At 36.8% G+C, this 21717-nt stretch overlaps 1 protein-coding gene across 3 annotated transcripts in view; it reads right to left on the reverse strand.

Annotated features, from left to right (window-relative positions):
* STXBP4 (syntaxin binding protein 4) overlaps window positions 1–21717 on the reverse strand; it is a 169274-nt gene that overhangs the window by 47501 nt on the left and 100056 nt on the right. For all 3 annotated transcript variants that reach the window (XM_077762842.1, XM_077762840.1, XM_077762841.1), the window contains 3 exons: window positions 19611–19727; window positions 19052–19101; window positions 16869–17002 (listed from right to left, as the gene is read on the reverse strand). In XM_077762842.1, coding sequence (XP_077618968.1) covers window positions 16869–17002; window positions 19052–19101; window positions 19611–19727 — 301 coding nt within the window. The remainder of the gene's footprint in view (window positions 1–16868; window positions 17003–19051; window positions 19102–19610; window positions 19728–21717) is intronic.

Here is a 21717-nt window from a genome sequence, read left to right on the forward strand (position 1 = left end):
TTCCCCATCTGGCTCCTCTTCCTCCTCTGAGCTGTCCCTGAAAGACTTTTCCTTCTTCCCCTGTTACACCCTTTCTCTGCAATATTAGGGATTCAATGATGAGAACCATAAGAATGATCCTTGGAGCAACATTTCCAATCCTGTGGTCTCCCCCAATCTCCCTCTAGACGTCTACCAGTACGCCTAGTGTTAGTGTCTAATACGGAATTCGTCTTTCTTCTGGTGACTTGTGGCTTTTCAAGGTTCTACCACCCCCCACTAATCCAGGCTCAAAAATTCAGTGCTATTTTGATTTCTCTTCCTTGTTTCTCTCTTTATCCTATACGATCTACCTCTATGACCTTATTCACTTAGTTATTCAATTCACACATATTGAATAACTGCTGTAATGATGGATTCTGGGGCTGTAGTGGGGAACAAGACCACTGAGGGCCCTGCCTTCCTGGAGTTTATATCCTAGTAGGGCAGACACAATTTCAGGGGGCAATTAGTGCTTTTAGAAAAACAACAGTAGTGGGATCATGAGTGATTGGTAGTGGTAACAGGGACTACTATTTTAGATAGATGGGCCAGGAAAAGCCTCTTCAGAAGATGATATTAGAGTACAGACCTGGGCGTGAAAGTAAGCCTTGTGAAGATCTGAAGTAAGACCAATCCAGGGAGGTGAAATTGCAAGTACAAAGGCACTGGGGTGAAAATGAATTTGGTATGTTTGAGGAACTATAAACAGACTACTGTGACTGGTCCAAGATATCATTTGGATGATAGGGTCTGGTTTATGCATTAAAGACCACTAGAGAATAGATTGTAGGGGAGAAGTAATATAGTGCTTGTTAAATTTCTTTTTAATATCCACATTTTTAGGTAATACACATAGTCGTTGAGCCACCTTTTATAAATGAAAGTTTCAATTCAACAGATAGGTAATCTCCTAACTCATAAATAAGGACGCTATGAGTTTAAATACTTTATTTCCTTAGTTTAGATGAAAACAGTATCATGTTTCTGAAACGGACAGTAACCAATGAAACATATATTTTTCCTCACTTCCTACTTATATGTTATGTAAATGAAACAAAATCTTTTGAGCATTTTGTCATTGGTAATGTCCAAAAGCAAATTAGGAATGAATTAACAAAAGTATTTATAAAAACTTCACAGATTGCTAGTAATGAGGTACAATGGACCAGGCATTCAGTGTACCAAACAGAAATGAATAATGCTAAAATTATGTTTCCACTAGGGGTCTACAAAGAAGGAAGCTGAAAATAAAATGAATAAAACATAAAGGCATTTCAATTATTGTCAGGTTGTAAAAGGTTTGTACTTTTATGTGATGTGAAGATAGAGAATGGAGGCATAGCAAATGAGTCCATTATGTCAGTATCATTTGGAGTCAGACAATTAAGCTTCTGGCATCTACCAACACTATGTCTCATATAAAACTGAACACAACTTGTAGGCTGAAGAGAAAAAAAAGATAATTATGAAATAATCAGTATTCATATTAGGTTTTTAAGGTTCCTTTTATTTACAAAAAGCAATTCACTCATCTCTGTATTCTCTGGGTGTATTCAAAAAGCAATTCATTCATCTCTGTACATAAATAAATGTCATGCTTGCCTTTTCATTCCCAAAAGTCTAAGCGGTGAAGAGCACCACAGTAAGGTAGGATGATTTTCTTTCTTATTAGGTTTATGGGTTAGGTAGCTTAACAAGGAATTCATTCATCAGTCTTGGAGAATTAACCATGTGTCAAGCACTGTAATAGGAAGTGAGAATGCTAAGCTGAAAGCGACAACATCACATGGTAAGGAGGGAGAAAGAGCTGCTTCTCTTAGGAAGATTCATGACAGCATTTCTAACATAATGGAAGCCGTTTCTAGAGGCTGATGCCTTCATTAAGCTTGTAAAAAAGTGTCCTTTCCATTCCCTCACCTCCCCTAAATTTTCTTTGATCAGATAGAAAAGAGTCAAAGAAGTGAAGGAGGTTGAAAAGATTCATCTCATGGGGAGTGTGAAGGTCGACTCAAAGCTCTAAATGTAATTTTTATCTCTTATTCTAATAGAAAGGAATGTTTTATTCCAGGGAAAAGTCTAGCCATGCCACTCTGAAGGCTGTTTTCTCAACTGGAAAGACACAAGCAAATGGCAGTAGTTGATATTTTCTACCACTGTGTAACTAGTTGATGGTAAGTTTCCATCACTGTGTAGCAAACTACCACACATTTGGCAGCTTAGATAATACATATGTATTTTATTATCTCACAGTTTCTGTGAGTCAGGAGTCTGGCAAGGCATAGCCAAGTACTGTGCTTAGGGACTCACAAAGCTGCAGTCTCATCTGAGGCTTGACTGGGGAAGGTTTTGACTAGACTGGTTATAGAACTAAAGGCTTCATTTTCCTTGGCTATCCGCCTGAAGCTGTCTTTGGCTTCTTGCCATGTGGGTCTCCCAACATAATAGCTCACTTCTTTGAAGCCAAGAAGGAGTAGGAGGCTCTAGCAAAATGGGCACTAAAATCATATGCAATGCAGACGAGTGAGACTAGACCACGTTCTCACACCATATACAAAAATAAACTCAAAATGGATAAAGGACCTGAATGTGAGACAGGAAACCATTGAGACTCTAGAAGAGAAAGCAGGAAAAAACCTACTTGACCTCAACCGAAGCAATTTTTTACTTGACACATCCCCAAAAGCAAGGGAACCAAGAGTAAAAATGAACTACTTGGACCTCATCAAGATAAAAAGCTTCTGCACGGCAAAGGAAAAAATCAATAAAACTAATAGGCAACTGACAGAATGGGAAAAGACAGTTGCAAATGACATATCAGATAAAGGGCTAGTATCCAAAATCTATAAGGAACTCACCAAACTCCATACCCAAAAAACAAATAATCCAGTGAAGAAATGGGCAGAAGACATGAACAGACACTTCTTCAAAGAGGATATCCAGATGGCCAACAGACACAAGAAACGATGCTCAGTGTCCCTCCTCATCAGGGAAATACAAATCAAAACCACACTGAGATACCACTTCACGCAGGTCAGAGTGGCTAATATGAACAAATCAGGAGACTCTAGATGCTGGCAAGGATGTAGAGAAATGGGCACCCTCCTACACTGCTGGTAGGAATATAAACTGGTGCAACCCCTCTGGAAAACAGTATGGAGTTTCCTCATACTGAACATAGAACTCCCCTATGACCCAGGAGTAGCACTGCTAGGAATTTACCTAAGGGATACAGGAGTGCTGATGCATAGGGGCACATGTACCCCAATGTTCATAGCAGCACTCTCCACAATAGCTAAAACATGGAAAGAGCCTAAGTGTCCATCAACTGATGAATGGATCAAGAAGATGTGGTTTATCTACACAATGGAATACTACATGGCAATGAGAAAGAATGAAATCTGGCCATGTGTAGCAACGTGGATGGAACTCGAGGGTGTTATGCTGAGCGAAATAAGTCAGGCAGAGAAGGACAAATACCATATGTTTGCACGTATAGGTGGATTAGGAGGAAGCTAACGGAGGACGAAGCGGGAGAAGAAGGGGAAACATAGTGGGGGAGAGGGAGGGAGGCAAACCATGAGAGACTCTTGAATACGGAGAACAAACTGAGGCTTGATGGGGGTTGGGGAGAGGAGAAGGGGGGTGATGGGCATGGAGGAGGGCATTTGTTGGGATGAGCACTGGGTGTTATATGGAAACCAACTTGACAATAAACTATCTTAAAAAAATAAAAAAATAAAATCATATGCAATATTATCATGTACATACTGTTTTTGCTGTGTTCGACTGGTTAGAAGTCCCAGGTCCTGCACATACTCTAGGGGACAGGATCACATAAAGTATGAACACTGGGAAGGAGGGATCACAGGGACCCTTACTCAAAGAGGGTTTACCACATTACCTAGACTTTCCCCCTCTACATTAACTTAACATACCAAATCTACTTTCTCTTCTCTTCAAATATAGCTCTTCTCATCTTAAATATTTTTTTCAGAAACTTAAGTTAATCCTGGCTTTAACATTCCTGCCACTATTCTTAAGAGTTCTTGTTAGTTCCAGGTTGTTTCTTTCCCCAACATTTGTATATCTATTTGAACATCTAAACTCATCAAAGAACTCTGAAGTTTCCCTTGATTATATGTACACCTATGCCCTTTCCATTTTGCTGAGACAGTAAGGGAAATTCTGCAGTAGAGTTCATCTTTTAGGATTTATTACTCCACAAGCCACACGTAGTCTCTAAGCATGAGGACAAACCCATTTAACCCAAGTTTAAAACAAAACAAAAGTGGAATCTGGAATCTGTGGTATATGTCTAGATAAATACACAATTCCTGGACCCTGTGGTATATGTCCAAATATATACATAATTAAACAATTGCATCCTCTTTAGATTCTTTTGGTAGAACTACAGTCCCAGCAGGTGTTACAGTAGTTGAAGTACTTCCCTATTATAACAATTTGCTACACACCAGCTAATGATCCACTTTAATGAAAGCATTGTTCATACTCTTTTTCTTCCTGGGCTATTCAAGATCTACTTTTACAGATTTACTTTGGTTTCTTTCTTTCTTTTTTTTTCAGCTCTTTTTGGAGCATCACCCTCCCTCACATTCATGAACTTCTTATAAGAAACTGCCTATAGTCTCACTCTCCTATCAGATCTGAAAAGAGGGTATGGTCATTCATGGAAATATTTTGGATGCAAAGCCCCAGTTGATGGTGTGTGGCACCCACCTAGGGTCAGAATCTATGAGAGGGAAGAGTTAATTCCGTTATTCCACAAGTCTCTCCTACCTCATGACTGAGCTTTAGCTGCTTGCCTTCTACTATAGAGGCATTCTCAACATTAGCAGAGTCTGATCTTAGTGTCTGATATGTAGGTACTCAACAACTATTTGTGGAAAGAACTGGATGATGTCTATTTGTATATATAAGTGGATATTGCTATATATTACATTCATTCATATGAATGGGTATTTATTTTAAAAAATCCTAGAAATGAAACTGAAGTCAAAGAAAATGTACATTTTAGACTTCCCAGAGACATAGACAAACTGCTCTCTACAAGAGCTGAGTTGAGTAATATCTGGCAACAGTGTATAAGGGTGTTGGCTTCCTTATGTACTCACTAACACTATAGATTGACAGTCATTGGTAATATATGGCCCTCTGCTAAATAAAAATGGTGTCTCATTATTTTATGTTCACTCCTAAGTAAATAGCCTCAAATATATATATTAAACATTCATAAAAACTAGATATCTTTATTAAATATTCATCACAATTATAAAATATAAATATCTTATGAACACCTACAATGTACCAGGTACTGTTCTAAATGTTACTAAATTGTAATAATCAAGATATTAAAGATCCTTGTTCTCGGGGCGCCTGGGTGGCTTAGTCGGTTAAGCGTTCGACTTTCGCTTAGGTCATGATCTCGCGGTTCGTGGGTTCGAGCCCCGCATCNTAAAATGTAATAAAAAAAAAAAAAAAGATCCTTGTTCTCAAGGGACTCATATTTTAATAGAGGAGGCAGATAATAAATACGTAAGCCATCAAAAAAGTAGTGTGAAGTCCTATGAAGAGAGTAAGATATGAGAGTGAAAGAGAGATCTGGAGGTAGAGTGGTGGTCAGTATTAAACAGATAGTTTAGGTGCCTGGCTGGCTCAGTCCGAAGAGTTTGCAACTCTTGATCTCATGGTTGTGAGTTCAAGCCCCACGTTAGGTGTAGGGATTACTTAAATAAATAAAATTTTAAAAATAGGTTGTTATGAAAACAAACAGGTTGAGGAAATAATGATACCATTAACTGGTATCATTGAACTGAACTTCTCCATCCATACTGTCCTGTTTTTCTCAAGCATACAGGAGCATTCCATCAGACTCCTTTCTCATATGAGTGAAATGCCTTTGCAAGTCTAGTTGAAGGGTTTGCAGTGAACTGGTGGCTAGCTGTAGCCATTCCTGGGAAGTTTTAGTACTGCTGTCTTCTCTACAAGCTCAGCAAGGTTTCCCCTCCATATACAAAACTATGACATTTGGAGAGCCCTTGAGGTTTCCAGTTAGACATAAACTTTATTGTTTCAAACTTCATTGCCATGAAATAAATTTGAGCTGAAGCTGGGTTTCTTTATTGCTCTTTTAAAGAATGAAATGTTACTTGGCAATTGTTTTTAGGCATTTTAACACTGGTTTCTTACACGTTCTCAGTGGAGTAATTTAATAATGATACATGACATAAATCGACATTAGTAGAGATCTTTCACCAACTTCTAAGGTTTCTTAATTTCAAAAAAAAAGGAAAAAAAAGAAAAAGAGAGAAGTGGTAAGAGAATAGTTTATATCTGACTAGGTTGCAAGAACAAAATACTCTTTTTATATAATGACAATGAATGATGAAGATTATAATGATGATATATATTGAGTACCTACCAGGTAGGAAACCACTTTAAACATTCTCTTTAATCAGCTAGCCACTTCAGGTACATTATTTTAATCTTCTAAACAATCTTATGAGTTGGTGATATCCCCAATTTCATAGATGAAGAAGATGAGACTCAGGGAGACTACAGAACCCCCAAAGCATAAATCTATTAGGTGGTAGGGCTAGAATTTGAACCCTGTAGCATATGGTCTCTTTACTATACTATACTATATTGCTTTTGTACAAGTAAAAATGAATCTATTTTTTTTGATAAAGATATGATTTAGGGTGCAAACAACTATTTTTTATATAAAAACTAAAGGTAATTTCACAAATGATACTTCATTTTATCTGTGATGTAATGAGCCTTAATGCTCCTATTTTCCATTTCGTAAATGGAGCAAAAGTGAGGTTGAGAAATTTACCTAAGGTTTAAAAAATCTTGTCCAAGAAGTAGGTTTTTCTCACTTCCAGTGCTCTTCTCTACCCCTCTTGGACTTTTACTTTCATTAGCATTTGGTGGTTATTTTAAAGGAACAAGAGGGGCACCTGAGTGGCTTAGTCAGTTAAGCATCTGACTTTGGCTCAAGTCATGATCTCAGGGTTTGTGAGTTCAAGCTCCACGTAGGGCTCTGTGCTGACAGCTCAGAGCCTGGAGTCTGATTTGGACTCTGTTTCTCCCTCTCTCTGCCCCTCTACTGCTCATGCTTTGTCACCCTCTGTGTCTCTCTCAAAAATAAATAAACATTAAAAAATAATAAAAGTCGGGTGCCTGGGTGGCTCAGTTGGTTAAGCATCTGACTTTGGCTCAGGTCATGATCTCACGGTTTGTGGGTTCGAGCCTCGCGTCGGGATCTGTGCTTACAGCTCAGAGCCTGTAGCCTACTTCAGATTCTGTCTCCCTTTCTCTCTGACCCTCCCCTGCTCATGCTGTCTCTATCTCTCAAAAATAAATAAAACATTAAAAAATTTAAAAAAATAATAAAAGAACAAGAAACACAAAGAGCATTGTATAGTCCCAAGACCTAATCATTTTTAGTCTAATTGGTAATATTGGTTACATAAGTTCATAAAGTCACACATTTTTGAAAAATATTATTAAAGATTCAGTTTTTTACTCTATATCTTCAGTTTCAAAATCTTTATCAGGGCACGTTTATTATTCCTTCAGTATGCATTGTTTGGTAAATGGTTCCAAAGAGAGCCTTTATTTTTTACTGTGAGGTTTTCATGATGCTTAAAACTGACTTTTAAAAGGGAGGCTTTAAATTTTAGAATTAACAAATGCTCACTCAAAAAAAAAAAAGAAAAGAAAAAGTCAAGCAATGTAAAGATTTCTAAAAAAAAAAAAAAAGAAAATAGCAACATATTTTCCCAATCCAACCTGGGAAAACCACTGCTATCAATGAGTTAGGTATTCTCTCTACCTGATTAGAAGCTATTAAAGCTCCTTAAGCTGTGTTGCTTTATTCTGAATATTTATAAATCCTGAAAATTTGTTAAGATGAGCTAAATTTTGTCCAACAATTCTAATGAAATAAAAAATGAACTCTAAAACACAATCTTATATTTACACAGTGCTTTACATTTATTTATAAAGTACTTTTAGATCAGTTCACTCAATCCTTGAAATCACCTTAGGAAGACTGAATCCTTACTTTACATCCAGGATGCCAAGCCTCCAAGAGGTCATCATAGTTTATCAAATCTAAGACACCACATCGTGCCATTTTATATGCTCCCCCCCCCCAAAAAAAAAGCCAGTTCAATTTTGACATAATGACTTAACTATATGCCTGTGAGACTCACAGGACTTAACATTAGAAGACCTGAGTCAGGGCTCCCAGGTCATCGCCCTTTCCAAGCATGTGACTGAAGTAAATTATTTAAGTTCTCTAAGCCTTGATTTTTTTTTTTTTTTTGAGAGAGAGGGAGTGGGTGTACGAGTGTGGGAGAGAAGCAGAGGGAGTGAGAGAGAAAATCTTAAGCAGGCTCCACGCCCAGTGCAGAGCCTGACGCAGGGCTTAATTCGCTAACTCTGGGATCATGACTTGAGCCAAAATCAAGAGTGGGATGCTTAACTGACTGAGCCATCCAGGTGCCCTGAAATATATGACTGTTTTGTTAACATATAATACATATATATTTTTTAAAGTAGTATTCATGCCCAGTGTGGAGCTCAACATGGGGCTTGAGCTCAGGACCCTGAGGTCAAGACCAGAGCTGAGATAAGAAGTCACACACTTAACCAACTGAGCCACCCAGGTTCCCCTTTGTATCTTTTAAATTATAAACAATAATGCCTATCTCACAGGCTTACTGTGAGGACATATGGATATAAAATGGTACTTTCAAATTGTGAAACTGATAAAAATGTAAAAATCTTCTATATCTATGGCATTATTATCTTTAAATATATTTATCTGTAGCAGTAATATTGGTACTCTGTTGTTGAAGGCAGGAACTTCTGGATCTACACTGAAGTGATGTATCATATTAAATAATTATTAAAGCTGTTACTGCACATGACTGCTACTGCCACTGTCTCCCCTGAGATGAGCTGTTAATGCTCTGTCCTTAGATGAACTCTGGAGAACACCTCTCTCATTAATCCAAAAGCATGTATTCCATTTGGATGAGGACACAGGCCTCCAGGGAAAATATTCCTTTCTGGCATCATTCACATTTTGCTTATCAAGTTATAACTGGATAATCCTATAGGAGCAAAATGTGTCGAATAGGAGTGTAGACTCTCTATTATTGCACTCAGTTCTAATTGTGAAAGGAACTGGAATTCCATTGTTTGAAAGATATAATGTACTATACTTAAACATTAATAACTTCTGTAATTTTTGGAGCAGCCTTTTTTTTGCCCTTGTGTTGGAAATCATTCTATGTTACAGTCTGTTCAACCATGTTAGTACTAAGGTATATAGGCTTTTACCTTAATAAATCCTAGATGTTGTACATCCTGCAATCTCCATGACTTGACAACTATATTCCTGCCTGGTAGAAGGAATTAACTCTTGTTTGTCTGGCCATGCCTTTTATAGTTCGTAGATGCTGGCAGTATATGTGATTAAAGTATATATCTGAAACACTTCCCTGGAAATGATCTTCTATGAAAATGTCTGTCATGTGGTAGCTCTGGGATTGATTCATACTAAATAGTTTTTGGGTATGCTAAATACTAGAAATACGGTGGCTTTCTGATTTTTATGACTGACAAATTGTATTATATTTGCTTCCTATGTATCGATGGAAAACAGTTGATAGTTACTATAGATTTAGCATTATTAAAAAACCTCACCACTTCAATTCTCAGGAATGTGTTTAATGAAAAAGGCAAATACCCAGGAGTTAATTAATGTGTAGAAGGAATAAGAGGAAAATAGGAGATAGTCAAAGATTGAAGATGACAACAGGTAATTGCTTTGTGCTTCTGGACTTCTGGTTACTCACTGACCTGGTTACTGACTGACCTCATATGTGCATGAATTTTAAGTTTAAACATTAATACTGAATTTCAGGTGTTTCAAAGTGTTATATACACTGATGAACTATTAAATCTCCTTTTAAATATGAATATTTGCTCCTCGCTATTCAAACCTGGCCCATGCTACTATCTTGTCTCTCAATCACTGCAAAGCCATGTAGTCTTCCTGCTTTCTTTATTCTTCTATTCTTATAGCCCAGTTTCAAACAAATGATCTTTTAAAAATGTAGACCAGATCAGGTTTCTTCTCCTGCTTAAAACCATTGATGGCTCTTATGATCCTCAAAATAACACCCAAACTCCTTAGAATGGTGTTCAGAGCCCTGTATGGTCCAGCTTCTTTCACCGTCTCTACCCTTATCTCATGTTAACTCCTCTGTTTGCTCATATGTATCAGAAACTCAGACTTTCTTCCAAGTCCCTCCAATATGTCAAGATTGCTCTTACCTCAAGGTTTTCATACTTGGCCAGAAAAACTCTTCCCATAGATTTTCTCCTGGCTGAATATTGGCTCAAAAGTCATCTCTTCAAAGAGTATAGCATTCTCACTTACACATCATCTGGTTTTTTTGTAGGCATAACAGTCACCATTGTCTGGAATTATTCACTTCTTTGCTAACTTGTTTGCCCATTTCTACCCTTACAATTTACCAAAGCAGCTTGACAGAAGGGACTTTGTATGCTATTATCCCACTGCCGAGGTCATGGTCTGACTCAGTGCAGATACTCAATAAATGGTTCATGAAGAATGAAGTAACAATTCTAAATGGTTACTTTAAAAAAAAAATAAAGAGAGAGGGTGCAAGCAGGAGAGAGGGGCAGAGGGAGAGAGAGATATTATCTCAAGCAGACTCCACGCTCAGTGCAGAGCCCAACACAGGGTTCGATCCCATGACCCAGGGATCATGACCTGAGCCAAAACCAAGATACAGATGCTCAATTGACTAAGACACCCCAGGTGCTCCAATGGTTATTTTTTATTTTTTAAATTTTTATTTATTTATTTTTTAGAGGGTCAGGGAGGAGCAGAGAGGGTGGGTACAGAGAATCTCAAGTGGGCTCCATGTGACAGCAGAGAACTTCATGTGAGGCTCCAACCCATGAACCATATCATGACCTGAGCCTAAGGCAGATGCTTAACCAACTGAGCCACCAGGTGCCCCAATGGTTACCTTTTCTTAAGTTACATATTTTTCTCTCACTTTTTTTCCCCCTGGAAATAAAACTGTACTAGGAAAAGAAATAACTTATTTTTCTTGAGGTTAACAATAATTTGCTCATTTAAAGCAAAATTAAATAACCCAAGCAGAGTTTCTTTCCCAGAGATCACCCAAGATTTGATATATTTTCCTAATAGGACATCATAGCAGTGACCTACTTTTAATTTGCAACAATACAAGAGAATATGTGAGTTCACCATTTCCCTTGAATTGGTAAGACAACACCAATATGATCAAGTCACTAGGAAATAGGTCTACCTTACTAAAAAATAGGTGAAATTCCCTCCAAATGGCATCAGAGTCACATAAACTATCTCCTTATGCTTGGAACACCTTCCTCAACTCTAGTAGAAGAAATATATATAAATAGCCATGATAAGTTTATGGAGAAACAAATACCATCATGCCTATTCTAAATAGTATAGCTGACTTTCACCAAAAATATAGGGCTTTTTCTTTGATAAACTCATGTTAGCTTATAAAAATGTGTGCTGGGGGAAACAAGAAAAGCAGTGACGACAGTTTGAAAAGCAGAATAAGTACAATGAGAAGATGCTATATCAAGTCTGAGTTTTAGATCTAAAAGAAAAAAAATTATAAAGTCCTTCAAATGTTGCAGTATGACATTTCCCCTTTTTCTCATAAAACCTTTTCCCATCTGCCTAAATAATTTCTAATTAGCTTCAGAATATAAAGACAAAAAGCAGCTATTACTGACATTCTAACTTTAAAATTTAAAATACTGCTAGTTTCAGACAGCAACACCTGAATTGATGCAGGAAGCTCACACAGACAAATATATGTAATCAGATGGGCATTGCTCGGTAGGGGTAAAGGTCACCTTTATTTTCAATTGGTTGAGTAAAAATTATATAATTATTCAACCAACTGTAACAGTTGAACATCCATATTTCTGCTGTTATAAGAAATGGTGTGATCCAAATACTTATAGATGCATTTTTAAGCACATCTCTCATTATTTTCTTTGCGAAATACCAACAGGTAGGATTGTTGGGTTAAAATAGATGACCAACAAAATATTATTTTTGACTTTCAAAAACACTTTTCAAATAGATATTTTAAAAGCTCTTGATATATAGTGCAGAACTGATTCCCAGGAATGTTGTGCCAAATTATATTTCCACCTGTAGTGGATGAGAGTATTTACTTTCAACTTTAATTAGTGGCAGGCCCAGATGGCTCCTAAATTGGATGGATTTTTTTTTTAATGCCTAATATATGAGTAACTTAAGAAAAGAAAGTGTATTCTCCACAGGAAGATTCCTGCTCCTTGCTTCCTTTACTCAGGCATCATTTGGGTCCTCGTGGGTGTAGAAGCCTTGGCTCCAGCTGCTCATCTCAATCCCATGAATCTCTGAAGCTTAAGAGCTCACTTATCATTACAGTTTTACCCTCTGTTCTTGGTGCAGGGAGATGTGAATTTCTTGGTTTTCATCTTTTAAATACACAAACATAATTTTAAATGTCACTTCTAAGTGTAGGAGCAGAATGGGGAGGTTTTGGCATGAGATCCCTCTACCATCTTGGTAGATGGTAGTCTATTCTGAATCTTGACAGCTCTATTTTCTTGCTTTAACACTGTGGACTTTATCATGATCATATACTGGTATGCTTATGTATATATTTGTTTAAAAGATCTTGAATGAAATGTGTGTGTGTGTGTGTGTGTATACATATGTTATGTATTTCTCTTTAGAGAAGCTTGATGTAGAGAACTCTAATCAGAATTGGTTTTTGACCTTTGAAACGATGTGTGGATCCCCTGGTTGCACTGACAGTCAACCATGTTGTTGTTGGAGTTAGCCTCTCAAAGCTCTCGCTGGGGCTGGCCAGTGTGCACTTGTGTTATGAGTATAAGGACAAGGCAGCAGTCTGAGGGGAGTGAGAGGTGAGCCAAGACCAGAGGTGGCTGTAAAGAGCAGGGTGGCATTTGGTGCCGAAGCCACTGTTCTGGGGTCTCTTTACATTTCAAGTGTCCTGTGTACTCCAGTGCATGTCTAAGTGCATGCGTTTGTCAGTGTGTGTCTAGGCTGCTGGAAAGACCAAGCCCCAGTCAGCCTCTGCTTGACACAGAATCTGTGTGAATCCTGAGGATTCCAAAAATGCCATTGACTCACCAAGATAAAAGAGGAAAAGGAATCCATTTCCCCCTAGTGAGTCTTTAGCTTTATCCATTACTCCTTTAAATTAGAATGCATTATGCACTGTCCTCCTGCCAGAATGACCTCCAATTATTCCCATAATTGCCACTGTTGTCAGGCAGGGGGAGTAACAAGTTGGGCATTTGTGCTTCCCTTGTATGTGGCCCCATCTATCCTATTGAAGTTTTTGGGATTTGCCTGTAACTATTAGTGCTCTTGAAGATCTTTTACTCTATTTTTATATTCCATTTATCATTTCCATGGGAATCTTGAAGGAAGGTAAATGCTTGTGTTTGTGCTGCCCATTTACCAGGAAGTCAGTAAGTTCTTATTAAAGACCTCCTATGGAATATCTGGCCAGTTATCATTTTATTATGCATTTTAAAAACAGAACTGCTTCTTCCTGCCTTTGTAACAGAATTATTTTGTCAATCTAGACGTCAATCAAAGATTGCAGTTCAAAACAGGTAGTTATTTCAAATAAAGATTGCACTAAAACATTTATTGACCACGTAAATACTGATGGAGGTCGATATAAGCACCTCTAGGGGTTCCAATATTGATCAAAAATGCCTATTTTGTCTACATGCTATTTCAGTGGAGGCACTACAGTGGAGCAGACCACATTTTTTTATAGTTAGCAATAAACAACTGAAAGATAAGATGCTGACGGAGACATTTAGCTATGGTGTCCTGTGATGACTATATTCTAACTCAAAATTGAAAATAACATTATATGGGGGCACCTGAGTGGCTCAGTTGGTTGGGTGTCCAACTTTGGCTCCGGTCATGATCTCGCAGTGAGTTCAAGCTCCATGTCAGGGTCTGTGCTGACGGCTTGGAGCCTGGAGACTGCTTCCGATTCTGTCTCTCTCTCTGCCCCTCCCCCACTTGCACTCTATCTCTCAAAAATAAAAACATTAAAAAAATTTAAAAAAAAAGAAAATAACATTATATGTTATATATTAAGGAAAGCTCTCATCTACCATAATTTTCAAAGGGATCCAAACTGAAAGATTTAGACAACAGTTACTTAATACTTAGAGAAAAAAACAGTTGTAAATTAGCTGCTTTAAATAATAGTAATGTGGTACCAGCATTAGCAGCACCAGCAGCTGTAACATCCATGTATGAACACCTTATACTACCAGGGGCTCTGTTAGCTACTTCACATATATCTCATTTAATCCTCCAATTCTGCCAGTTTAGATATTATGAACTCCAGCTTTTATATGAGGGAAGAGGACCAGAGGTTAATTAATTTGCCCAATGAAGTTGGATGGCTAATTGGGATATTCTCTGGGGCACCTCCAGGGATCTTCAGAAATTCTGCAGAACACTGTTCACATGGGTTCAAACTGTTCCTCCAGGCTGCCTCTATGATTCACATTGCTACAGCTATCCTGACGAGAGCTAGATGGCCGGGTTTGCAAGGCTGTAGAAAGCACTTGTGGTCTCTGTGATCCTACATCTAGATTCTTAAGTTGGGGTTTATAAACATTCTAAAGATGGATGCAAATGTGTAACTGCACATGTCTGGTAACGGGGCTTTCTCCAGATTTCAGTAGAGGCCACCATCTAAAAAAGGTTCAGAATTATCTTCTAGCTATTCCATCAGAGACTAGGTTTAAGCTATAACACCCAAGAAATTTGATTCTCATTTCTGAGGAAATCCCATTGTATAACATCCCAGAGTGTACTTATGTTAAGAAGAAAGTGAAGGCAATTACCCAAGAGAAAATTCCAAATTGTAACTTGAAATAACCAGACAGTCACGCCAAAGGAAATGAGGTAGAGGCTGCAGCTGAATTATCTACCTCATGGTAGTAATTTTCTGCTTTCCATTACATATAGAAAAGCTACTGCATAAAGAGAAAGAAAATGAGCTGAGTTTATCTGAATTATCAAACTGAGAAAGATAGGTCATAAAAATTATAAAACTACTGGGAATACATGCCAATGTTAGCAATTATATCTCTAAATAAAAAGACAATGCAGAAACTATTTGCCAGTTTAAACAGCAGATGAGGTACGGTCTTACGACATAAAAAGTGCCGATGGAATTTTTCACTTCTCTTCCAAAGGAGTTCTGCTGAATTTCAAATATTTTCTTTGAATAATCATGTTTGACAAAGGTAAAGGTTAATGTTAGCAAGGTAATTAAAATTAACGATGGCAGTGTCTGCTGGGCTGTGTGTGTATATGCAGGTGTTTCTCTCCACGGGTCCCACCCTAACTTAAAAATGTCTGATACGTGAAATTCTGAGTGTACACATAATACATTAGAAGCATTTCCATCTATCCTGAAACCCACAGGATTTCTTCATATAAAGAGTTCTTATAGGGTTTTTGAAATATAATTTGATTTTTTTAAATGTAATAGGTTATACAAAATTAAGAAAAAAAAACTCACTGCAGAAATTAAGCATGGTTTCCAATCTTCTTTCTATAGTTTTGAAGTTAAAAGTTACTCCAAAGGGTCTCTGAATATTATCCTCTACGAAGACAAACCATTTACTACATAGGACTTCACTCGAAACTTATTATTTGGATACTTTGTGAACAAAGACTTTTATCTGTACCTTTCTACATTTATATTTATATATATTTGATATCTGGTCCCCAGGATAGGGAAGATTAAGAGTGGCACATGGGGACAGTGGAATGCTAGAGGTCAGCGCGAAGACGACCAGCAGTCAGACTGACATCAGGAGACGGAAGAACAAACACATTAAGAGGGAGTCCAAATCCATGAAGAGGCAATTTTGCTGGGAGACGGGGGAGGGAAGGATGGAAGTGTCTGATCGTTTAAGCTCTCCCAGAGGATCTCCCTGTCTGCTGGGACACTGGCAGTCACTAAGTCTGGTGCCCCCGCAATCTCTTTCTAGCCCAGTGCTGACTCTGGGGGTGTCCACAGAGGTATTCTCCTGGCCCCACCTTAGGAGGAAATGCCTGAGCCAGCAGCTCTGATGAGTAGGGAACCGGTTCAGCTATTCTATAGCCCTTTAATTAATTACCCTGCTGAGTGCCCCCAGGTCTGTTCCTAGTCTTCCCTGCCTGTGATCTTGGACATTTTTTTCACGGTTCTTGCTAACTTACTATTTCAGCAGCTTTGTCTTTGATCTTTATTATGTTTTGGGGTCTTTTGCTCAGCTGGGCTGTACCTTCCATTTTATTCCATCTGTTGTGTATTATTCAAAAATCCCTAAATGTTGGTTCTTAACCTTCCAGGTTTCCAGTGCTGTTGTGGATTTATTTTTCTATTTGTTCTTCCATTTCAAAGAGACTTTGGATGGAAGAAGAGGCAAAAACATGTCTTAATCAGCTATCTTCTGTTGGAAGCCATTTCGGGCACTTTAAATAAAGTCAATATGCTCCCGTTACAAGGAGTGTATTAAGATTTTTATCAGTTAGCTCTTAGTTTTACTATAGGCAAACCAACGCATTTAACAAAATTAAACCGTCAAGCTCGAAATTTCCTTTGGTTTTGTTAAATGAGTTCCTGGAGGAAAAAAGTGAAAAAATGCAGAAAACTTACAATCCATATCAAGTATGGCCCGAACAGATTTCACAAGTTCCTTAGATTCAAGTGCCAGCGTTGCTGCGATGTTACGTCCATTCCTTCCCAGGGGTGTGAGGGAAGTCTGAGAGGCCAACACCACTCTTCTTTCACTGTGGCGGCAACAATGCAAAGCCGAGCTTATTACACAATAGATAACATCCATCTTGGCGGAATCTGAATTCTTATGTACAAAAGTATTTGTATTTCTGGGAATACTGGAGTCTTATAGTCATAAAATGAAGTAATCACAAAACACTTCTGTTTTCCATTCTTTGTTATGTAACAAAGACATAGTTAAAGAATTAGATAGACCTGATAAGAAGGAGGAATAAATCATTGTTGGGCTTATTTTGTGAGCACTTATGTTATGCTAACATGATATAGCCTTTTATTTAGTTTTGTAAAAATTCAAACGAAGCACTTAGACGTAAATTTATTAAGCAGGCATTTATTGTTACTTCTTGTAATATTAAGTATAATTTCAATATGCATATGTGCTCCTGAAATTATCTCTTAAGCTCTCCCATTTGTTGTCCCTAAATCTAAACAGCATTTATATCAAATTTTGAAGATGCAAATGTCACCTGAAATGTAGTCTGCTATAATTTAAAATGCCAGGTTTTACTGCAGAAAACCATTATGTTAAAACTTTTACTTGAAAAGGGACAATTTTAAACTGATTAACAAAACTATTATTATTTATAATCCATCTTCTTAAGCAGGATGGTATTCGTTCATAAGGAGAAACTAAAATATGGACAATTCTCAAATTCTCAAATTCAAATACATCGATTTCAAATTCTAACTTATTCTGTGTTGAATGACCAAGTCCTAAATTTATTACAGGAGACATAGTATATTAGAAAGAATGAACCATACTTTACTAGAGTTTAAGTTTCTAAGACATGGTGAAAAGTTGCTTAATCTTATTTTTTAAGGTTACCTTTTTTTCCCCCATGAACCAGTTTAAGTTTGAGGGCGAGCTCTGGCTTTTAAATAGTTATTTTTAACCTTCATTTTTAATACCAAAACTTTTGAATTTTTATTCAAGGTCACAATGAGACCTTGGTGGGTGGAGATAGGGGATCTATCTAACCATACAAGGGAATTTGATTGCTGAGTAGTTTAACATTGTTGTTGAAAATAATTACCTTACATCATAAGCAGCACGGAGAGCAATCTTTCATTAGAATAACACACGACGACAAAGTGAATTTAAAAGCATACTTTTATCACATAAAGTAGAGAATAATCAAATTACCATGGTGTACACTTGAGACTAAAATAAAATTGTAGGTCAACTACAAGTTCAATAATGATTTTTTACAAAAAAGTGTACTATCACTGATATTCTTCTAAGGTAAAAAAAAATGCTATGTGGAACCCTGAAATATAGTAAGAATACAATGAACCATCTTCATTTATTAAACTGTTGTTTTCATAGTAAAGGGCAGAGATTCCCTGTTTCTGCAAGCGTGCGTTGCTAGAAGTAGAAGTGCATTGGTAGCGGCAGCTATTAGGAGATGAGGGCAAAAACTGCTTTGAAAATGGATAAACTGGAAACTTTCTTTTATGAATCTCTCATTATGTATCACAATGACCATAAACTTGCAGTCTGAAATACATAAATCTTATTAAGATGCTTGTAGCTCTTAGAAAGAAACTTTGAATTGGAAACAAACTGTGAATAATAACAAAATCGAAGTGTATTCTCCAAATATATTTCTTTTATTTGTGTCTACCGAATGCTGAAACTGAAAGAAACTGATTGCATGTACATGTTTTATAAAATTCTGTTTGCCGTAACAACGGATCTGCTAGCTTGAGACTGACCTTTAAAGTGCTTTTTATTTATACACAGGATGCTTATAGAACTTTAAGGTAATCCCCTCTTTACAGAAGTCCTGACAAAAACAAGATAGGGGATTCCTACCTCAACAGAGTACTAGGTTACAGTGACTGGCTAAATAACTCCAGGAATTGCTTTTACAGAAATGGGGCCAAAAACAACACGTCCTTATATCCATTTCCACAAGACATTAAAAAACAGTATCAAATAGGAGTTATGTAGAATCTTAAGGCTATTTAAGAGATTTTAGTCACAATTACCAAATAAAAAATGTAATCATACTCTATGGTAAACACTTAAATGTTCTTACCTTAAATTTGATAAAGGAGAAGGATTATCAGAAAATAATTCTTGAATAGTCTAGAATCAAAGGAGATAGTAAAGGAGATATGTAAGTTTGATATTTTTAAACCATATTTTCTTACTTACCCAATGTTTCTAACCTCCCCCCTCCTTCCACTCCCAGTTGATTAAAAGGTGTTTCTGTTATGTGAGGAAAAAAGAATCAATTACATTGACATGGAACTCCACTCAGGTGTGTAAAAATAGCTATGGAAACATTTCTTTATAGGGTAAATATTTATTAAATAATGTTTGTATAGTATTAACAGTTTTGAAAAGGTGTTCAGAAAACAATTATATATATTTGGGATCATGTTATCCTGTCTCAATTATTGCTCTTAAGAATCTGTTTGTTAGCAGGTCTTTTCATTATTTATGCAATTTTAAAAATGGCTGTTGGTTAGAATTGCTGTTTTCAACCCAGAGAATGTCCCACTCGCCACCAAACACCATGACATTTATCCATATGGCAGTCATCTATAGATTTCTTAAGGATAGACATAAAGTAATGTAAAAGGAAAATTTACCTCTACAAAATGAAGAAGCTTTTCAGTGGACGCCTCAAAAGTTTTTCGAGCCATTTCTGATTTTCGCAATTGGCAGTCGAGCACTGTGATTCTCTTTCTTAACTCCTGAACACTTTCCTGGATAGAGGCATCAAAAGGAGGGTCTTACATATTTATTTGATTTTACATCAGTGGCTCCTCGGTTCAGTTGTTATTAACTAATATTCAACATTACCATATTATTTGTTCTCTCTTACTATACCTATCTTCTGATTTGGGGAGGAACTTAATTGACTGCATATGCATATTTAAAAGTTAGATTGTATAGGGATGCTGCAAATTTTACAAGATAAGCTGCATATGGGTTTATCGATTCTTATAGTAAAGTACATTTGAATTGAGTTTATCATCATTTTTTTTTTGGCTTGTTTGTTTTACAACATGGCTTACCAGCTTCTGACAGAAATCGCTATCAGTGTGGCAAAACAAAAATTGCTGAAGATATACATATACATTTAATGTATATGTCAATGTAAAGTTGAGCTGGCAGAGAAGTAAAGGAATCCTGTGAACAGTAAAATAATCCCACTGACAGTAAAGGAATTCCATGGAGACGAAAAACAAAAATTCTGGGTGAACCCACTTATAAAAGAGTGTGCTACAGCATAATTTGCTCTGAGGGTATATCTTTGGGCACACATGGCAAACGAGAGAACTTTAATGGGTGGGTTAGAAAGAGACAATCGATGGTTTTGATTTTAGTTCTAGCAAGTAGGTTAAAAAAACTCTCCTCCATAGTTTCTAATCACAAGCACCCTCTCATGAAGGTTTGAGGTCATAATTTGTATAACCTGTGTGTCCTGTAAGTTTATAAGGTGAAATTTTGGTTTAAATAAGTCCCAGACTGGCAGAAGCAAACAAAAAACTTCAGTGGAGGGATATTTCCTCAAATCAGATCCCAAAGAATTTCTACATATACTGGGTCAAAAGAATAGGACCTCAGGAAATAAGCTACCATGAACAAAAGCAGCTGAAGGAAGCAAATTACAGGATCAGACCTATAAAGACAGCAGACATTGGAGTGATCAGATACAGACTATAAAGTAGTGTTCAATATGTTTTAAAAATTAGGGAGGAATTTAAGACATGATAAAGGGAAAAGAAACTATAAAAAATAGATCCATATGGCATAAAAAATCAATCTTAAAAATAAAAGTATAGTCAAAACGAAATTAGAAACTCAACTTATGAGTTTAATATCCAATTAGATATAGCTGAAAAGAGAATGGGTAAACTGGAAGACAGAGGTAAAGGTTTTCATAGAAAAAAAAAGGAGAAGGGGTAAGGAGAAAATAACTAGATGAATATATAGTATATACCCAATCTGAATTACACACATGAGGGTTCAGAAAGAATGAAAGAGACATAGCTCAGGGTAACAATTTGGAGTTTTTCAGATATAACAAAAGAATCTGTTCCTCAGATCAGGAAACTCAGTGAATCTCAAGCACTATAAATAAAAATAAGTCAACACATGACTCATCACAGTCTAACTGCTGAACATAGAAGATAAAGAGATCTTAAAATCATCAAGAAAGAAACAGCGCATTGCAAACAAATAACAGATTGGCTGCTGATATCACAATCATGGAATAAAGACACTGAAAGAAATTAAATGCAAACTTACTTTAAATGTAGGAGACATGTATTCCAAGAGCAAGAGTTCAATGAAGATGTTTTCAGACAAATGAAACTGAAGAGAATGTGTTACCAACAGATCCTCATTAAACACATTTCTAAAAGATGTACTCCAGGAAGGAAATAATTTTAGCAAGAAGGTCTGAGATGCAAAAAAGAATGTTGGACATAGAAAACGGTAAAGACGGGCATCTATTTAAACAAAAGTTGACTCCACAAAATAAACTGTGATAGTATCTAACTTATTGTGTTAAAAGTCAAGAACTAAAATACTGAAAAAAATAGAAATTAAGTAGGAAGGGATGATTGGATTTATGTCTTAAAGTGCTTATAATATTTAGAAGAAGGGGGAAACTAGTGATTTTTTTGGTGTGTTTTTTAGAGCGAGCAGGGGAAGAGCAGAGAGATAGAGGGAGACACAGAATCTGAA

This window comes from Crocuta crocuta, unplaced genomic scaffold (genome assembly GCF_008692635.1).
Source record: "Crocuta crocuta isolate KB4526 unplaced genomic scaffold, BGI_CrCroc_1.0 scaffold144, whole genome shotgun sequence".
NCBI lineage: Eukaryota > Metazoa > Chordata > Mammalia > Carnivora > Hyaenidae > Crocuta > Crocuta crocuta.